This window comes from Piliocolobus tephrosceles, unplaced genomic scaffold, assembly GCF_002776525.5.
Source record: "Piliocolobus tephrosceles isolate RC106 unplaced genomic scaffold, ASM277652v3 unscaffolded_110, whole genome shotgun sequence".
Taxonomy (NCBI): domain Eukaryota; kingdom Metazoa; phylum Chordata; class Mammalia; order Primates; family Cercopithecidae; genus Piliocolobus; species Piliocolobus tephrosceles.
In genome coordinates, this window is record NW_022292088.1 from 27,831 (window position 1) to 42,272 (window position 14,442).

The 14,442-nt window shown below is 45.2% G+C and overlaps 1 protein-coding gene across 6 annotated transcripts in view; it reads left to right on the top strand.

Annotated features, from left to right (window-relative positions):
- LOC111529170 (inositol hexakisphosphate and diphosphoinositol-pentakisphosphate kinase 1) overlaps positions 1–14,442 on the top strand; it is a 46,170-nt gene continuing 31,728 nt past the window's right edge. For 4 of the 6 annotated variants that reach the window (XR_003306840.1, XM_026447907.1, XM_023196032.2 and 1 more), the window contains exons 1-23: positions 1–120; positions 878–1,073; positions 1,526–1,616; positions 1,829–1,914; positions 2,229–2,383; positions 2,526–2,627; positions 3,095–3,256; positions 3,360–3,481; positions 5,235–5,336; positions 6,163–6,249; positions 6,368–6,443; positions 6,588–6,697; positions 6,784–6,866; positions 7,064–7,195; positions 7,352–7,473; positions 7,745–7,927; positions 9,931–10,072; positions 10,259–10,482; positions 10,807–10,934; positions 11,143–11,257; positions 11,428–11,535; positions 12,781–12,897; positions 13,038–13,202. Coding sequence is in view for 5 of the 6 variants with exons in the window: in XM_026447907.1 (XP_026303692.1) it covers positions 67–120; positions 878–1,073; positions 1,526–1,616; positions 1,829–1,914; positions 2,229–2,383; positions 2,526–2,627; positions 3,095–3,256; positions 3,360–3,481; positions 5,235–5,336; positions 6,163–6,249; positions 6,368–6,443; positions 6,588–6,697; positions 6,784–6,866; positions 7,064–7,195; positions 7,352–7,473; positions 7,745–7,927; positions 9,931–10,072; positions 10,259–10,482; positions 10,807–10,934; positions 11,143–11,257; positions 11,428–11,535; positions 12,781–12,897; positions 13,038–13,202 (2,862 nt within the window). In the remaining variant the exon portion in view is untranslated. Of the gene's footprint in view, positions 121–877; positions 1,074–1,525; positions 1,617–1,828; positions 1,915–2,228; positions 2,384–2,525; positions 2,628–3,053; positions 3,257–3,359; positions 3,482–5,234; positions 5,337–6,162; positions 6,250–6,367; positions 6,444–6,587; positions 6,698–6,783; positions 6,867–7,063; positions 7,196–7,351; positions 7,474–7,744; positions 7,928–9,930; positions 10,073–10,258; positions 10,483–10,806; positions 10,935–11,142; positions 11,258–11,427; positions 11,536–12,780; positions 12,898–13,037; positions 13,203–14,442 lie in introns of those variants that run through there. The other 2 variants (XM_026447908.1, XM_026447910.1) reach the window with 1 other exon arrangement.

Consider the following 14,442-nt stretch of genomic DNA (forward strand, 5'->3'; position numbering starts at 1 on the left):
GAGAGTACCACTGCGCACTTCTTCCTTGGAGCTGGAGATGAGGGGCTGGGCACCCGTGGAATAGGCATGAAGCCAGAAGAAAGTGACAGCGAGCTCCTTGAGGATGAGGAGGATGAAGTGGTAAGAATGGGGAAAATGATGTAACTTGGTGTTGGAGCCTCTGTCCTCGAGAGTTAAGATTCTATTGGTTGGAGATACCTCTCTGTTCTTTTCAAATGCATAGACTCCCTGTCATAAACAGGCCCTATCCTGGTTTAGGGGAGGCAGTAGAGATTAGTTAGGTTGCCTCTCTTAGAAACCCCTGCCCTGGCCGGGTGTGGGTAATCCCAACACTTTGGGAGGCCAAGGCAGCCGGATCATTTGAGGTCAGGAGTTCAAAACCAGTCTGTCCAACATGGTGAAACCCTGTCTCTACTAAAAATACAAAAATTAGCTGGGCATGGTGGTGGGTGCCTGTAATCCCAGCTACTCGGGAGGCTGAGGCAGGAGAATCACTTGAGCCCAAGAGTTGGAGGTTGCAGTGAGCAGAAATCATGCCACTGCACTACAGCCTGGGCGACAGAGTGAGACTCCATCTCAAAAAAAAGAAAAAAAGAAACCCCTGCCCTTAGGATCTTCCTGTTGTCTCATGGTTGTTGGTTCTGTAGCTCTCCTGCTTGAGCACGTATTTCCTACTGTGGAAAGGCTCCTATTCTATAGGCAGTTGGAATCCCTAGCTGTGCCCCAACCTACATCAAAGTTAGGAGGCACCCTTTATCCCATAGGTCCAGAGTCCTGGCAAGAAACTCTGTGCCCTAAGAAGACAAGACAGTGTTCCCAGAAGGGGGTGATATTGGTGGGAGGTTCTTGAGTTTCTGATAGCATTTCCTCTCTGTAGCCTCCTGAACCTCAGATCATTGTTGGCATCTGTGCCATGACCAAGAAATCCAAGTCCAAGCCAATGACTCAAATCCTAGAGCGACTCTGCAGATTTGACTACCTGACTGTTATCATTCTGGGAGAAGATGTAATCCTTAATGAACCTGTGGAAAACTGGCCATCCTGCCACTGTCTCATCTCTTTCCACTCCAAAGGTTGGGGTTTGGGAAGGAAAATGGGAAGGAATGGTGGTGGGAATACTGGTTTGGGACATGAGGTTCTTATTGTCTTATTTCCTTAGTAAAGAGCCGTCAGCTACTTGTGACACACTAGAGAATGGTGCCAAGGAGTTTGCTTTCCCTACATCTTGGAGAAGTTGCTGGGGATATAAAGCCTATAGTCTAACCTCAGGACAACTCTAAGTCTCTTAGGATCTCTGGACAGAATTGGGTCTCTGGAAGGACTGTAAAAATAATTTCTATTTTACTTTCTCTTGATAAATATCCTAGACTTGGGGAGCTGGGCAGAAGAATAAGTGATGGATTGAATGGGTAGAGGAGCTCAGTGACAGCTAGTCGCTTTAATATGTCTTTCTATCTCTCTTGCTCTTTTCTCATTCTCTTTCTCTCCCTTTCTTTGGTCTCTTTATTTTGTGTCTCCATTCCAGGCTTCCCTCTGGACAAAGCTGTTGCTTACTCCAAGCTTCGAAACCCCTTTCTTATCAATGATCTGACCATGCAGTATTACATCCAAGATAGGTATAACTTCCTGTTGACCAGTGAGATGGGCGGCTTTGGGATCATGCATGTTCAGGGAACCCACTCTGAGAGGGGCAGAGTCAAACAAACATGCCTAATTTTTGTAACATAATTTTGTGCCCTGGTGTCTTTTAATCGTGTGCAAATGAAATCCCTAGCCTCTCCCCTTAGTTACTCCCACCTCTCCCAGCTATTTTATTTGGGGGTGACAGGAGGGAGGTGTACCGGATCCTGCAGGAAGAGGGTATTGATCTGCCTCGATATGCTGTGCTCAACCGTGATCCTGCCCGGCCTGACGGTGAGTACCTGGCCTGAGGGAGGGTTAGTCCTGCCTTTCCTTGCTTTCTATGACTTAGCCACGTTTGCATCTTCTAGACGTCTCCTATATACCACCTATCTATGTGGGGTTTTGGTTATTGGATTATGGGTGGGGTTAGAGCCATAAGTCTTCGGACAGAGCCTTGGACCTGTTATATAGAGATTTTACCTCATCTATTACAAAGATATAGTCATAAAAATTTGAGGGTTATAGTGATGAAAACCTGGGGAAATGAGAATTAGTAACATTCCACAACCATAGGCCATAGGAGTGACCACACACCCACCTTTCAGAATGCAACCTGATAGAAGGTGAAGACCAAGTAGAGGTCAATGGAGCTGTCTTTCCCAAGCCCTTTGTGGAGAAGCCAGTGAGTGCAGAAGACCACAATGTTTACATCTACTACCCCAGCTCAGCTGGAGGAGGAAGCCAGCGTCTCTTTCGTAAGGTAGGGGAGACATTTGAGCATCTGGAGAGTCAGAGAGGTAAAAGGGCAAGGATGAGGTTGTGGGGAAGGAAGATGGAGAATTTGGGGACAGAATAGAGAGTTGAGACAACATTGTTTTTTCTTCTTTTTTTTTTTCTTGAAGATTGGCAGCCGAAGCAGCGTTTACTCTCCTGAGAGCAGCGTCCGAAAGACGGGGTCATACATCTATGAGGAATTTATGCCAACAGATGGCACAGATGTCAAGGTTATGGTGGATACAGGGATTGAAGAGGTTACAGATGTCTGAGTGGGGATGGGGTACTTGGAAAGCAGGTGGAAGTATGTGGGGAGGAGGTCGTAGAAAATAACATGATGTGAATGTGATTGGCTTTCATATTCAGGTGAAGATAATGAGTGGAGGATTCAGACATTCACATTTTCACTATCAGAGCAAGGGCAAGGCTGACTTAGAAAAATGGTATAATGTTGGTAAATTATTTTTTAATAAGGACTGTCTGACAGTAGTGGAGTCCTGAGGAGAAATTCGTATGATACTTGAGTAGGGCTCAGTAGGAAAAATGTTGGTCAGTCCCCTTAATGCTCAGGATTTGTTGGTTTTGTTTTTGTTGTTGTTGTTTTACTCTGAAACTAGTGTACAGACCTAGTGCTCATATTGTCTTCTTATATACAGGGTGAGCTGTGGGCATACTCAGTGATGCTATGTACCTGCAGGTGTATACAGTGGGGCCAGATTATGCCCATGCTGAAGCTAGAAAGTCTCCAGCTTTGGATGGGAAGGTTGAACGAGACAGTGAGGGGAAAGAGATTCGATATCCAGTCATGCTGACTGCCATGGAAAAGCTGGTGGCCAGGAAAGTCTGCGTAGCTTTCAAGGTAGAGGAGGGCCCAGGGAGGTTGCGAAATGAGGGAGAAAGGAAGGAACAGGGGTCCAGGAAGAGTAACTGTCTTGTTCTCATCTTTCTTCTTTTCCTTGCAGCAAACAGTTTGTGGGTTTGACCTTCTTCGTGCCAATGGTCATTCCTTTGTGTGTGATGTCAATGGTTTTAGTTTTGTCAAGAACTCGATGAAATACTATGATGACTGTGCCAAGATTCTGGGGTAAGAGACATAGTGGTCTGTGCTGGGGAGAATGGGCTTACAGAAGAATATTTGAAAGTTTTTGCTTTATTTTAAATATCATAAAGATGATTTAAAAGTGAAAAAGCAGGCCAGGCGCGGTGGCTCATGCCTGTAAACTCAGCACTTTGAGAGGCTGAGACAGGTGGGTCACCTGAGGTCAGGAGTTAGAGACCAGCCTGGCCAACATGGTGAAACCCTGTTTCTACTAAAGATACAAAATTAGCCAGGCATGGTGGTGCATGCCTGTAATCCCAGCTACCAGGGAGGCTGTGGCAGGAGAATCGCTTGAACACAGGAGGTGAAGGTTGCAGTGAGCTGAGATCGTGCCATAGTACTCCAGCCTGGGCGACAAGAGCGAAACTCTGTCTCAATAAACAAATTAATTAATTAATTAATTAATTAATTAAATAAAAATAAGAAAGAAGGGGCTCCTCAGGCTCCTTGCCTTTCTAACACTGCCCCTCCAGAGACCATTGTTGTTACAAGTTTTAGACATAACAATTTATCTTTTTCTGCCATATCCAAGCTGTATTTATTTTACTAAATGTGATCATACTATAATACTGCTCTGCAACTTGACTTTCCAAGAAATTTGTCACATAATGTATAAACCATTCAAAAATATATAAGGAATGATGACTATAGTGAGCATCTATGTATTCACCACCTAGCTTATGAAATAAAATGTTAGGAATATAGGCTGGGCATGGTGGCTCATGCCTATAATCCCGGCACTTTGGGAGGCCGAGGCAGGTGGATCACCTGGGGTCAGGAGTTTGAGACCAGCCTGACCAACATGGTGAAACCTCATTTCTACTGAAAATACAAAAATTGGGCAGGCTCGGTGGCTTCCGCCTGTAATCCCAGCACTTTGGGAGGCCGAGGTGCATGGATCACTTGAGGTCAGGACTGGTGAGACCAGCCTGGCCAACATGGTGAAACCCCATCTCTACTAAAAATACACACACAAAAAAATTGGCCGGCATAATGGCGGGTACCTGTAATCCCAGCTACTTGGGAGGCTGAGACAGGAGAATCACTTGAACCCGGGAGGCAGAGATTGCAGCGAGGTGAGATCATGCCACTGCACTCCAGCCTGGGTGACAGGAGTGAGACTCCATCTCAAAACAAAACAAAACAAAAACAAAGAATTAGCCATGGTCAGGTGGGCCCCTGTAATCTCAGTTGCTCGGGAGGCTGAGGCAGTAGAATTGCTTGATCCCAGGAGGTGGAGATTGCAGTGAGCTGAGATCGTGCCATTACACTCCAGCCTGGGCAACAACAGTGAAACTCTGTCTCAAAAAATATATAGATAGATAGATAGATATATACACATACACACACATATATAGGTACATATATGTGTATATATGTACGTATATATATATACACATACATGTATAGATACATCTGTGTAGATACACATACATATGTGTGTGTGTATACATGTATGTGTATGTGTATATATATTTTTATATGTATATTTGTAATTGAAGCCCCTATATACTCCTCCCTGGTAACATCCCCTCCCCATCCCCAGAGGGAACCACAATCCATAATTTGGTGTTTGTCATTCACATATATTTATATTTTTACTGTATATGTATGGGTATTTGTTTGTATGTTTTTAGACTTTATATCAACATATTCTTCTGCCTGCAGCCTGCTTGTTTTTGTGAGCTTCATTCATATGAGTAGTTCTGGTTGATGGCTGCTTTGTTTCTCTTTCTAGGAATACCATAATGCGGGAGCTTGCCCCACAGTTCCAGATTCCATGGTCCATCCCCACAGAGGCTGAGGACATTCCCATTGTTCCTACCACATCTGGCACTATGTAAGCAAAAGTAAAAGATCTGGAGTAACCGACTTAAGACCCATGGGATTCCTTCAGCCAGACTACTGGTTACCTCCTGACCCCACACTATCTGACTAACGGAGCCTGGGCCTCTTATACACAGTCTTCTTAACGCCACTTATATTCCCAGCCTTTTTTGTTTTTGAGACAGAGTCTCGCTGTGTTGCCCAGGCTGGAGTGCAGTGGCATGATCTCGGCCCACAGCAACCTCCACCTCCTGGGTTCAGGTCAGCACATCTGGCTAATTTTTGTGTTTTTAGTAGAGACAGGGTTTCACCATGTGACCAGGTGGATCCTGAACTCCTGAGCTCAAGTGATCCATCTGCTTCCCCATTCCAAAGTGCTGTGATTACAGGCATGAGTCACTGTGCCCAGCCTCCATTTATATTCCTAATCACAGTTTCCTTTTCATTTTCTTTTTTTTTTTTTTGTGACAGGGTCTGGCTCTGTCTCCCAGGCTGGGGTGCAGTGGTGCACTCATGGTTCACTGCAGCCTCTACCTCCTGGGCTCAAGTGATCCTCCCACCTCAGCCTCCCAAATAGCTGGGACCACAGGGATGTGCCACCATGCCTGGATAATTTTTTTTCTTTTAACTTTTTTATAGACAGGTTGACCCTATGTTGCTCATGCTCACCCTGTGTTTCTCCTGGGCCTAAGTGATCCTCCCACCTCAGCCTCCCAAAGTGCTGAGATCACAGGCATGAGCCCTGCTCAGCCCCTCTATTTTTTGACATGTCAAGTAATGTGATGACAGGAGGTGGGATGGGGGTGTGGGAGAGGCTCTGATAACATTTATGATCTTAGGATGGAACTTCGTTGTGTCATTGCAATTATTCGTCATGGGGATCGTACTCCCAAGCAGAAGATGAAGATGGAAGTGAAACACCCAAGGTAGGAAGAGTGTCCTAATTTACACAAATAGGTTTTCGTGAGGAAGACTGCATGGGGGGCAACTTCTGGAGGCTTTGACTGTCTCATCCCACACTGAAGCTTCTCATTACTTCTTCAGGTTTTTTGGTCTGTTTGAAAAACATGGTGGCTACAAGACAGGGAAATTAAAACTCAAGCGACCTGAGCAGCTCCAGGTAAGGTAGTGAATCTGGCCAGGAGGAGCAGTGCTATGAGAGAGAGAGAGGATATGGCATTGGGAGTGTTGATAAGAGACTAGGATCAAAAGGTAACTGTCTAGGACTTGGCCTTCTGCATGGATACCTTATCATTTCCTCCAGGAGGTGCTGGATATCACAAGGCTGTTGTTGGCTGAACTGGAGAAAGAACCAGGTGGTGAGATCGAGGAGAAGACTGGAAAACTAGAGCAGCTGAAGTCTGTATTGGAGATGTGAGAAAGGGGATAGCAAAAGGGAGCCAATAACAGTGAGAGTTGGGGTGCTGGAGCAGAAAATAAACTGTGACTTTATCCTGCAGGTATGGTCACTTCTCAGGTATAAACCGGAAGGTACAATTGACTTACTACCCTCATGGAGTAAAGGCTTCTAATGAGGGGCAAGGTAAGATGTAGTCCCCCTTACCATTACCTCTCAGATCTTGTGTTCTTTTTATTTTTATTTTTTGTCTATCTTCTCTCCCCACCTATAGATGACCTATACCCCAAATTACCTCTCTGGCCTCCTCAGAAGACCTAACATTTAGATGTTCCCACTACTTTTCTTAGATCTAGACCATTCACTGCCCCTTGTTCCCTCAGATCCACAGAGGGAGGCTCTGGCCCCATCTCTGTTGCTAGTACTGAAGTGGGGTGGAGAACTCACTCCTGCTGGCCGTGTTCAGGCTGAGGAGCTGGGGCGAGCTTTTCGCTGCATGTACCCTGGAGGACAGGGTGAGTGTTTTGGGGAGTAAACACAACAGGGCTGGGATAAAAATGATTGGAGAGTAAGTTGGGGAAAATGAAGTGACAGAGACAGTGGGGAAATGAATATTTTTTCTTCACGAGTATTTATAGCAGTCCATTCCTGGTCCCCCGCTTTGTCCCCAGGTGACTATGCTGGCTTCCCTGGTTGTGGGCTGCTTCGTCTCCATAGCACTTTCCGCCACGATCTCAAGATCTATGCCTCTGATGAGGGTCGTGTTCAGATGACTGCTGCTGCCTTCGCCAAGGTGCATACTACAGTTCTATAGTCCCAGTTTCCATTAGGTAGAGAAGCAGAGAGTTTAGAGAACCAGTTGGAGCATTTCAGGGTGCTTGTAGGCCAACTCAGAAGTTTCTGCATGTATCGGACCCATTTTGTACTACTGAGAATGAGCTGAGAATAATCAGTGAGGGTAGGCCCCATCTCTTCAACCAGGTCCCATTCGATCCCTGGGACCATCTAGGCCTAGGGATACTGACCCGCAAGGGAAACAAATAGACCTTGTGCTTTCTCTTTAGGGCCTTCTGGCTCTAGAAGGGGAGCTGACACCCATTTTGGTGCAAATGGTGAAGAGTGCCAACATGAATGGGCTACTGGACAGCGATGGGGATTCCTTGAGCAGCTGCCAGCACCGGGTGAAGGCTCGGCTGCACCATATTTTACAGCAGGATGCGCCCTTTGGCCCTGAGGACTACGACCAGGTCAGGCTCTAAAATAACCTGGATCCCCAATTCCTAGAATTCTCAATAGTAGGGATCAATAATAACGGTATTTACTGCATGCCAGGCACTGTTTTAGTTGTTTTACACATATTATTTAATCCTTACAGCAACGCTTTGAGATACGTACAGGTCCACAGTCAGTTATGCGTAATTTTGAAAGTTAAAAAGATTTTTTTCTTGACATTAAGATTCATTTGGCAGCTAAACCTGACATGAACTGTCATAAGATTTTTATAATCCTTAGTTTTGCCACTTAGTGTAAATAGTCATGCATTTTGTGGCAGAAATATTAATGTGTTTGGTTGTGCCATAGGCCCTGTTGGAGGTATTTTATACATATGACATATATACTGTATTCACTTCTAAATTCCCACACATTCTCATTCCAAAGCACAGCTCAGATCCCAAGGACCCTGAACTAAAGAATGTTTCAGTTATCCATTGTTGCATAATAAACTACCCCAAAACATAGTAATCTAAAACAACAACCATTTTATTATCTCTCACAGTTCCAGGCTCATCTGATCTTGCTTGGAGTCTCTCCTGAAATTGCAGTCAGATATTGACTGGAGCTGGAACCATCTGGAATTTCAGCTGGGATTGTGGGATGGCTGGCTCTCTCCCTCTGCATGCTCTCCCTGTAATCTCAGTGCCTCTTTTCTCCACATGGTTCTTCATATGGTTTCCGTAGCATGATAGTTGGATGTATTAAATGGTAGCTGTAGGGATATTCGAAAGCAGAAGCTTAGAAACTTTCTTAAAGTGTAGGCCCAGAATTAGCACAACATAACTTTGTTATTTTTTATTGGTTGAGCAGTCACCAGGCCAGCCAGATTTAAGGGAAGGGAAGGAAAACAAAGAATTGATGGTGATCTTTAAAGCACTACGAGGACTACAGATCACAAGGACTTTCTTCCCATTTTACAGATGAGGAAACCTAGGCTCAGAAGAATCTAAGCAATTTTCCTCATGTCATCCACCTAATACAAACCCAAGGAGTCTAACTCCAAAACCCGGGCTGTTACATTGCTTTACAGTATTAATTCTAGTATATGCCATCACCCAATATGGTCATTCTTTTTCCTGCATATCTAGGCCACAATTTACCAGGCAGTGGTTTTCTACTCTTCCCACTCCTCGTTTCTCATAGGTTCTTTTAAAAAAAGTTTAAAAATTTAAAATTGTGGTGCTACTTTAACTATTTTTAAGTGTACAGTTCAGTAGCATTACATGTATTTACATTGTTGTGTAACATTTCTGATTGGTTCTTAAATGAGCTAAGTAAGCACATTGCTATGATTCCATGGCATTTTCTGTGTTCTCTGAGTAGGACTTGATAAGGAACAGGACGTTGCTCCTTTATTTCCCAATCTGTTGCTCACTGTCAAACTCAAAAAAGCTAAGGCAGCTTTCCTTTTCTGCCTTGCCTTCTTTTGCAAGCAAGAATGAAACTTGTGAAGACCTAAATAGAATTGTGCATTTTCAGCCACAATCTTGATTCTCCCTCCCCATTTCTCATTGACTGTTACTGTCCTAAAAGCCTGAGTCGGAACCCAGTTCTGAGGCAGCATTTCTACTCTAGGCTCAGGCTAGCATCTTGTTTAGGGGAAGATGATGATGTTATCTCTGATCTCTACTCATGAAAACATTCTGTGGAGATTTTGAGGGATTTTGGTTTAATCCTTATTCTCCAGTATTTTCCATGTGTATTCTAGAGCCCTCAAGAAAAGAACTTAGGTCTGTTTTATTTTCTCTGGACTCTAAGATTCTTAAAATCCATCCCTCTTAGATGACTATATGCTAGAGCAGTGCCCTTACCTGAAGGCCTAGAGCTGCTACTATGCCCAGTAACCTAAGAATGCTCACTGGAGTGAACCAGCATACAGATCTGTATTGTGGGTAGTCTCTGTGTAATAAGCTCACAGGAATCTGGGCAATTAGTGCTGAGCTTATCTTTCTTTTCTTCTCTCAATTCTTTATAGCTGGCTCCCACCAGAAGTATTTCCCTGCTCAACTCCATGGCTATCATCCAGAATCCTGTGAAGGTCTGTGATCAGGTATTTGCCCTGATCGAAAACCTCACCCACCAGATCCGGGAACGAATGCAGGACCCCAGGTCTGTAGGTGGGTATGAATACTATCTTCCCTTCAAGGTCTCGGGTATGGATGGGTTTCTCAGGCATTCTTGTGTCATCTCCTAAATGTCAGAGACCAGGCCTCCTCCTCCCTCTGGTTCTACTTCAGAGTCGTCAGGGTCTTTGGTTGGAGGTAAAATCTTTGATTCTTATCTGATTTCTGCCTTTCTTCCAGACCTGCAGCTCTACCACAGTGAGACACTAGAGCTAATGCTACAGCGTTGGAGCAAGCTGGAGCGTGACTTTCGACAGAAGAGTGGGCGCTATGATATCAGTAAGATCCCTGACATCTATGACTGTGTCAAGTATGATGTGCAGCACAATGGGAGTCTGGGACTTGAAGGCACAGCAGAGTTGCTCCGTCTCTCTAAGGCATTGGCTGATGTGGTCATTCCCCAGGTGTGTCTTGTATAAGGGACCTAGCCTGGGGATGAGGGTGTTGGGAAGGGAAGAGAGAAAAGGTGGAAAGGAAGGGTGATTTGGGACTAGAGGAAAGCCACTTAGAGAAGGAATAAGTTGAGTTTCTACATTTCTCAGGGTCCAGTCTGGCTCTTGGTAAGTACAGGAGGCTAATTCAGGAGACACCTGGAAGAGGGGGAATGTAGTGGACATGAAAGAAGCCCTAGACGTGAGGTGAAGACAGGCATGATCTTGGTCCTGGGAATATGAGGCATGAGAAAACAAGATTTATTGAGGTATTTATTCCTGGCCTATGGCCCCTAGGAGTACGGGATCAGCCGGGAGGAGAAACTGGAAATTGCTGTGGGCTTCTGTCTTCCACTGTTGCGGAAGATACTGCTTGACCTGCAGAGAACCCATGAGGATGAGTCTGTCAACAAGCTGCATCCCCTGTGAGGGAGGGCTGGGAGGGGTGTTGGATGGAGGGAGGGGCATGTCAGGGAGTCTTGGGGGAATCAAGGCTGGGACAGCCTGGGGAAGCAAGAATAGACAAGATTTTGGGATGGAAAGGAGAGAAGTCTTTGAGGTGGGAGAAGAGAGTTTGCAGAAGGGTGGGAGGAGGATTAACTGACTGTGTGAGTGATTTAGCTGTTATCTCAGGTACTCCCGAGGCGTGCTCTCCCCAGGTCGCCACGTTCGAACGCGTCTCTATTTCACCAGTGAGAGCCACGTCCACTCCCTACTCAGTGTCTTCCGTTATGGAGGTCTTCTGGATGTAAGGATCCTCCTTCTTCTTTAGCCTGTGAACAGATTTTTTCCCAGCATTCTTTCACTCTTCTCCTCATGCTTTTTAAATGAAAGCTTTCTCCCTTCTCATTAGCTCCCTGCTCATTCCCTGACTCCCTTTTCCTTAAGCAATGGCTTACCTCTTTTTGCATTTGGTAGGAGACCCAGGATGCACAATGGCAGCGAGCTTTGGATTATCTTAGTGCCATCTCAGAGCTTAACTACATGACCCAGATTGTCATCATGCTTTATGAGGACAACACACAGGTGAGGAGCTAGCAGGTGGGGTATGAGAGGAAGGCCCCTTCTTTTGACTTCTATTTTTAAAAAAACTCACTTATCCTTATAATTTGGAGAATCCAGCTAGGTATGGCACTTAGGCACAGCATGACACAGAGCATCCAGGAGGTTCTTACTGGAACAGAAAATATGTTCTGTGATATTGCTGAGCCAGAGAGATCACCTAGAACACAGCTCTGGCATTAGGAAGATTATGGAATTTGGGACAATGTTATAAGTCTTATTTTCTTTTCTTTTTTTTTTTTTTTTTTGAGACAGAGTCTCGCTCTGTGGCCCAGGCTGGAGTGCAGTGGCCAGATCTCAGCTCACTGCAAGCTCCGCCTCCTGGGTTTACGCCATTCTCCTGCCTCAGCCTCCCGAGTAGCTGGGACTATAGGCGCCCGCCACCTCGCCCGGCTGGTTTTTTGTATTTTTTAGTAGAGACGGGGTTTCACGGTGTTAGCCAGGATGATCTCGATCTCCTGACCTCGTGATCCACCCGTCTCGGCCTCCCAAAGTGCTGGGATTACAGGCTTGAGCCACCGCGCCCGACCATAAGTCTTATTTTCTTAAACGTGGTAATACATATACCTTCTGCATATGGCTCCACAATGATACTTTTTTTTTTTTTTTCGAGACAAGGTCTCACTCTGTCACCCAGGCTGGAGTGCGGGGCTGCAATCTGAGCTCACTGCAGCCTTGCAACCTCCTCCTCCTGGGCTCAAGTGATCCTCTCACATCAACCTCCCGAGTAGCTGGGATGACAGACATGTGCCACCATGCCTGGCTAATTTTTTGTATTTTTTGTGGAGATAGGGTCTCAACATGTTGCCCAGGCTGGTCTCGAACTCCTGGACTCAAGTAATCTGCCTGCTCCAGTCTCCCAAAGTGCTAGAATTACAGGTGTGAGCCACTGCTCCCGGCCCAGAAGATACCTTTAAATGTGTTGTACGCACCCTAGCCAAACTGAGTTATTGTGGAAGGTGATGGGAACGGTTGTAAAGCTGGAAATTCAAAAGTCACGTGCAATGACGAAATCACAAATGGTAGACATGAGGGAATGAGGATCCTGTAAGAGACAATATATAGTTGAAAGGAAGCTGTAACAGGTCAGCCCCGGAGTGGGACAAGACACTGAATTCCTGGGAGGATGAATCCTCTTGAGTTCCTCTCTACTTCCACCACAGTATCCAGCTTCTCCCAACTTCCCCATCTTGTGGTGATGCCCCATAGGATCCCTTATCAGAGGAACGGTTCCATGTAGAGCTACACTTCAGCCCTGGAGTGAAAGGTGGTGAGGAAGAAGGCAGTGCCCCAACTGGCTGTGGATTCCGTCCAGCCTCTTCTGAGGTGGGTCAGAGTGCTGGGATTTGGGACTGAAGGAACCAAGTGGTGGGAAACGGTATAGGGAGAAGTAAAAGGGTTGGGTAGTCTGGGATTAGGAGCTTGGAGGCCATTAACACCTCTCTTATCTGCCTTTTATTGTATAGAATGAGGAGATGAAAACCAACCAAGGCAGTATGGAGAACCTGTGTCCAGGAAAGGCATCAGATGAGCCAGACCGGGCATTGCAGACTTCACCCCAGCCTCCTGAGGGCCCTGGCCTCCCAAGGAGATCACCCCTCATTCGTAACCGAAAAGCTGGTTCCATGGAGGTAATGAGAGGTCCTTGGGAAAAAAATGAAGGGGTGGCAGTGCTCATAGGACTATATCCACAGATCCTCTAGATCCCCTTGGGGGTACTCTTGGGACTTGAAGCAGAGTCCTCCTGCTCTGATTGATGTTTTACTTAATCTCTCTTTCAAGCTGGTCTCTCAATAGAGCTTCTTTAACCTGGTTGCTACGTCTCAGATTAAAGAGTTGCCACTGAGGGGTGCCTGAGAGATAAGGGTTTAAAGAGATAAGATTAAGGAGGAGGGCTCTGGAGGAATTTGACAAGAGAATTTGAAAAATTTGTAGATTTCTTTAAAATGAAATCTAGTAGAAACAGCTTGAACTCTGGGCTAAAATCCCAGTCTGATACTTGGAAGCTGTGTGACTTGCTGGGTAACTTCTCTGCACTTCTCTGGCCTTAACTTCTCTAAGCCTCAATTTTTTTTCACCTCTAAAATGTGAGTAGTATCTACCTTATAGATGCTCAACAGACAGTAATATGGTAACAATACAATTGATATTTAAGGTCTGGCCCTCTCCAGCTCTTGGTCACCTTGGGTAAAAATTATAGCTCAGATAGGAGCAAATACCTGGCACTTTTTCTGTACTGTCGTTCCAGAAAGTGGGTCAGCAAAGAGCTTTGTCTGTCTTCCTCTTGTTCTGATGAGGATCTTTATCAGCATGGGCCTGTATTCTGTTATTCTTGAAGTTTGTCTTAGTTCTGGTTCTAGCTCTTTAGCGTAAAGGAAGTAAGTGTTATTAATCTCACATTATGTCCAGCTAACCATCTGAGCTTTTTTGTTTTGGTCTTTTTCCTGGAAAAACTGTTTCTGTCTTTCGCCCGATTATATCCCCCCTCCCTTTTTTTTTTTTCCTATCTAGCTCCTTCTGTATCACTTACATTCATTTTGACACCACAATTTATCCCTGTCTCAGAGTCTTTGACTATCTGATTTAGATTCTGCTCTGTCCTGATGACTCTGTTCACCTGGCTCAGTGCCAGGTCTGTATCTTAGAGGAATTGGTTTTTCCATTTTAGGGATCTATCAGAAGAATCCATAATAAGCTGACCTAGGTTCAGCAAAAGGTTTGCAGTTCAGATTTTGGAGAAAGCTGAGAAGATGAACTGCAGTCTCTTCTTTTGATTCATCCTTTACTTCCTGATTATTTTAAGGTGAAATTGACATTGGTAATATGCACAGTTTCTTTAGGTAGGATATACATTATTTTCTCTTTGAGTGT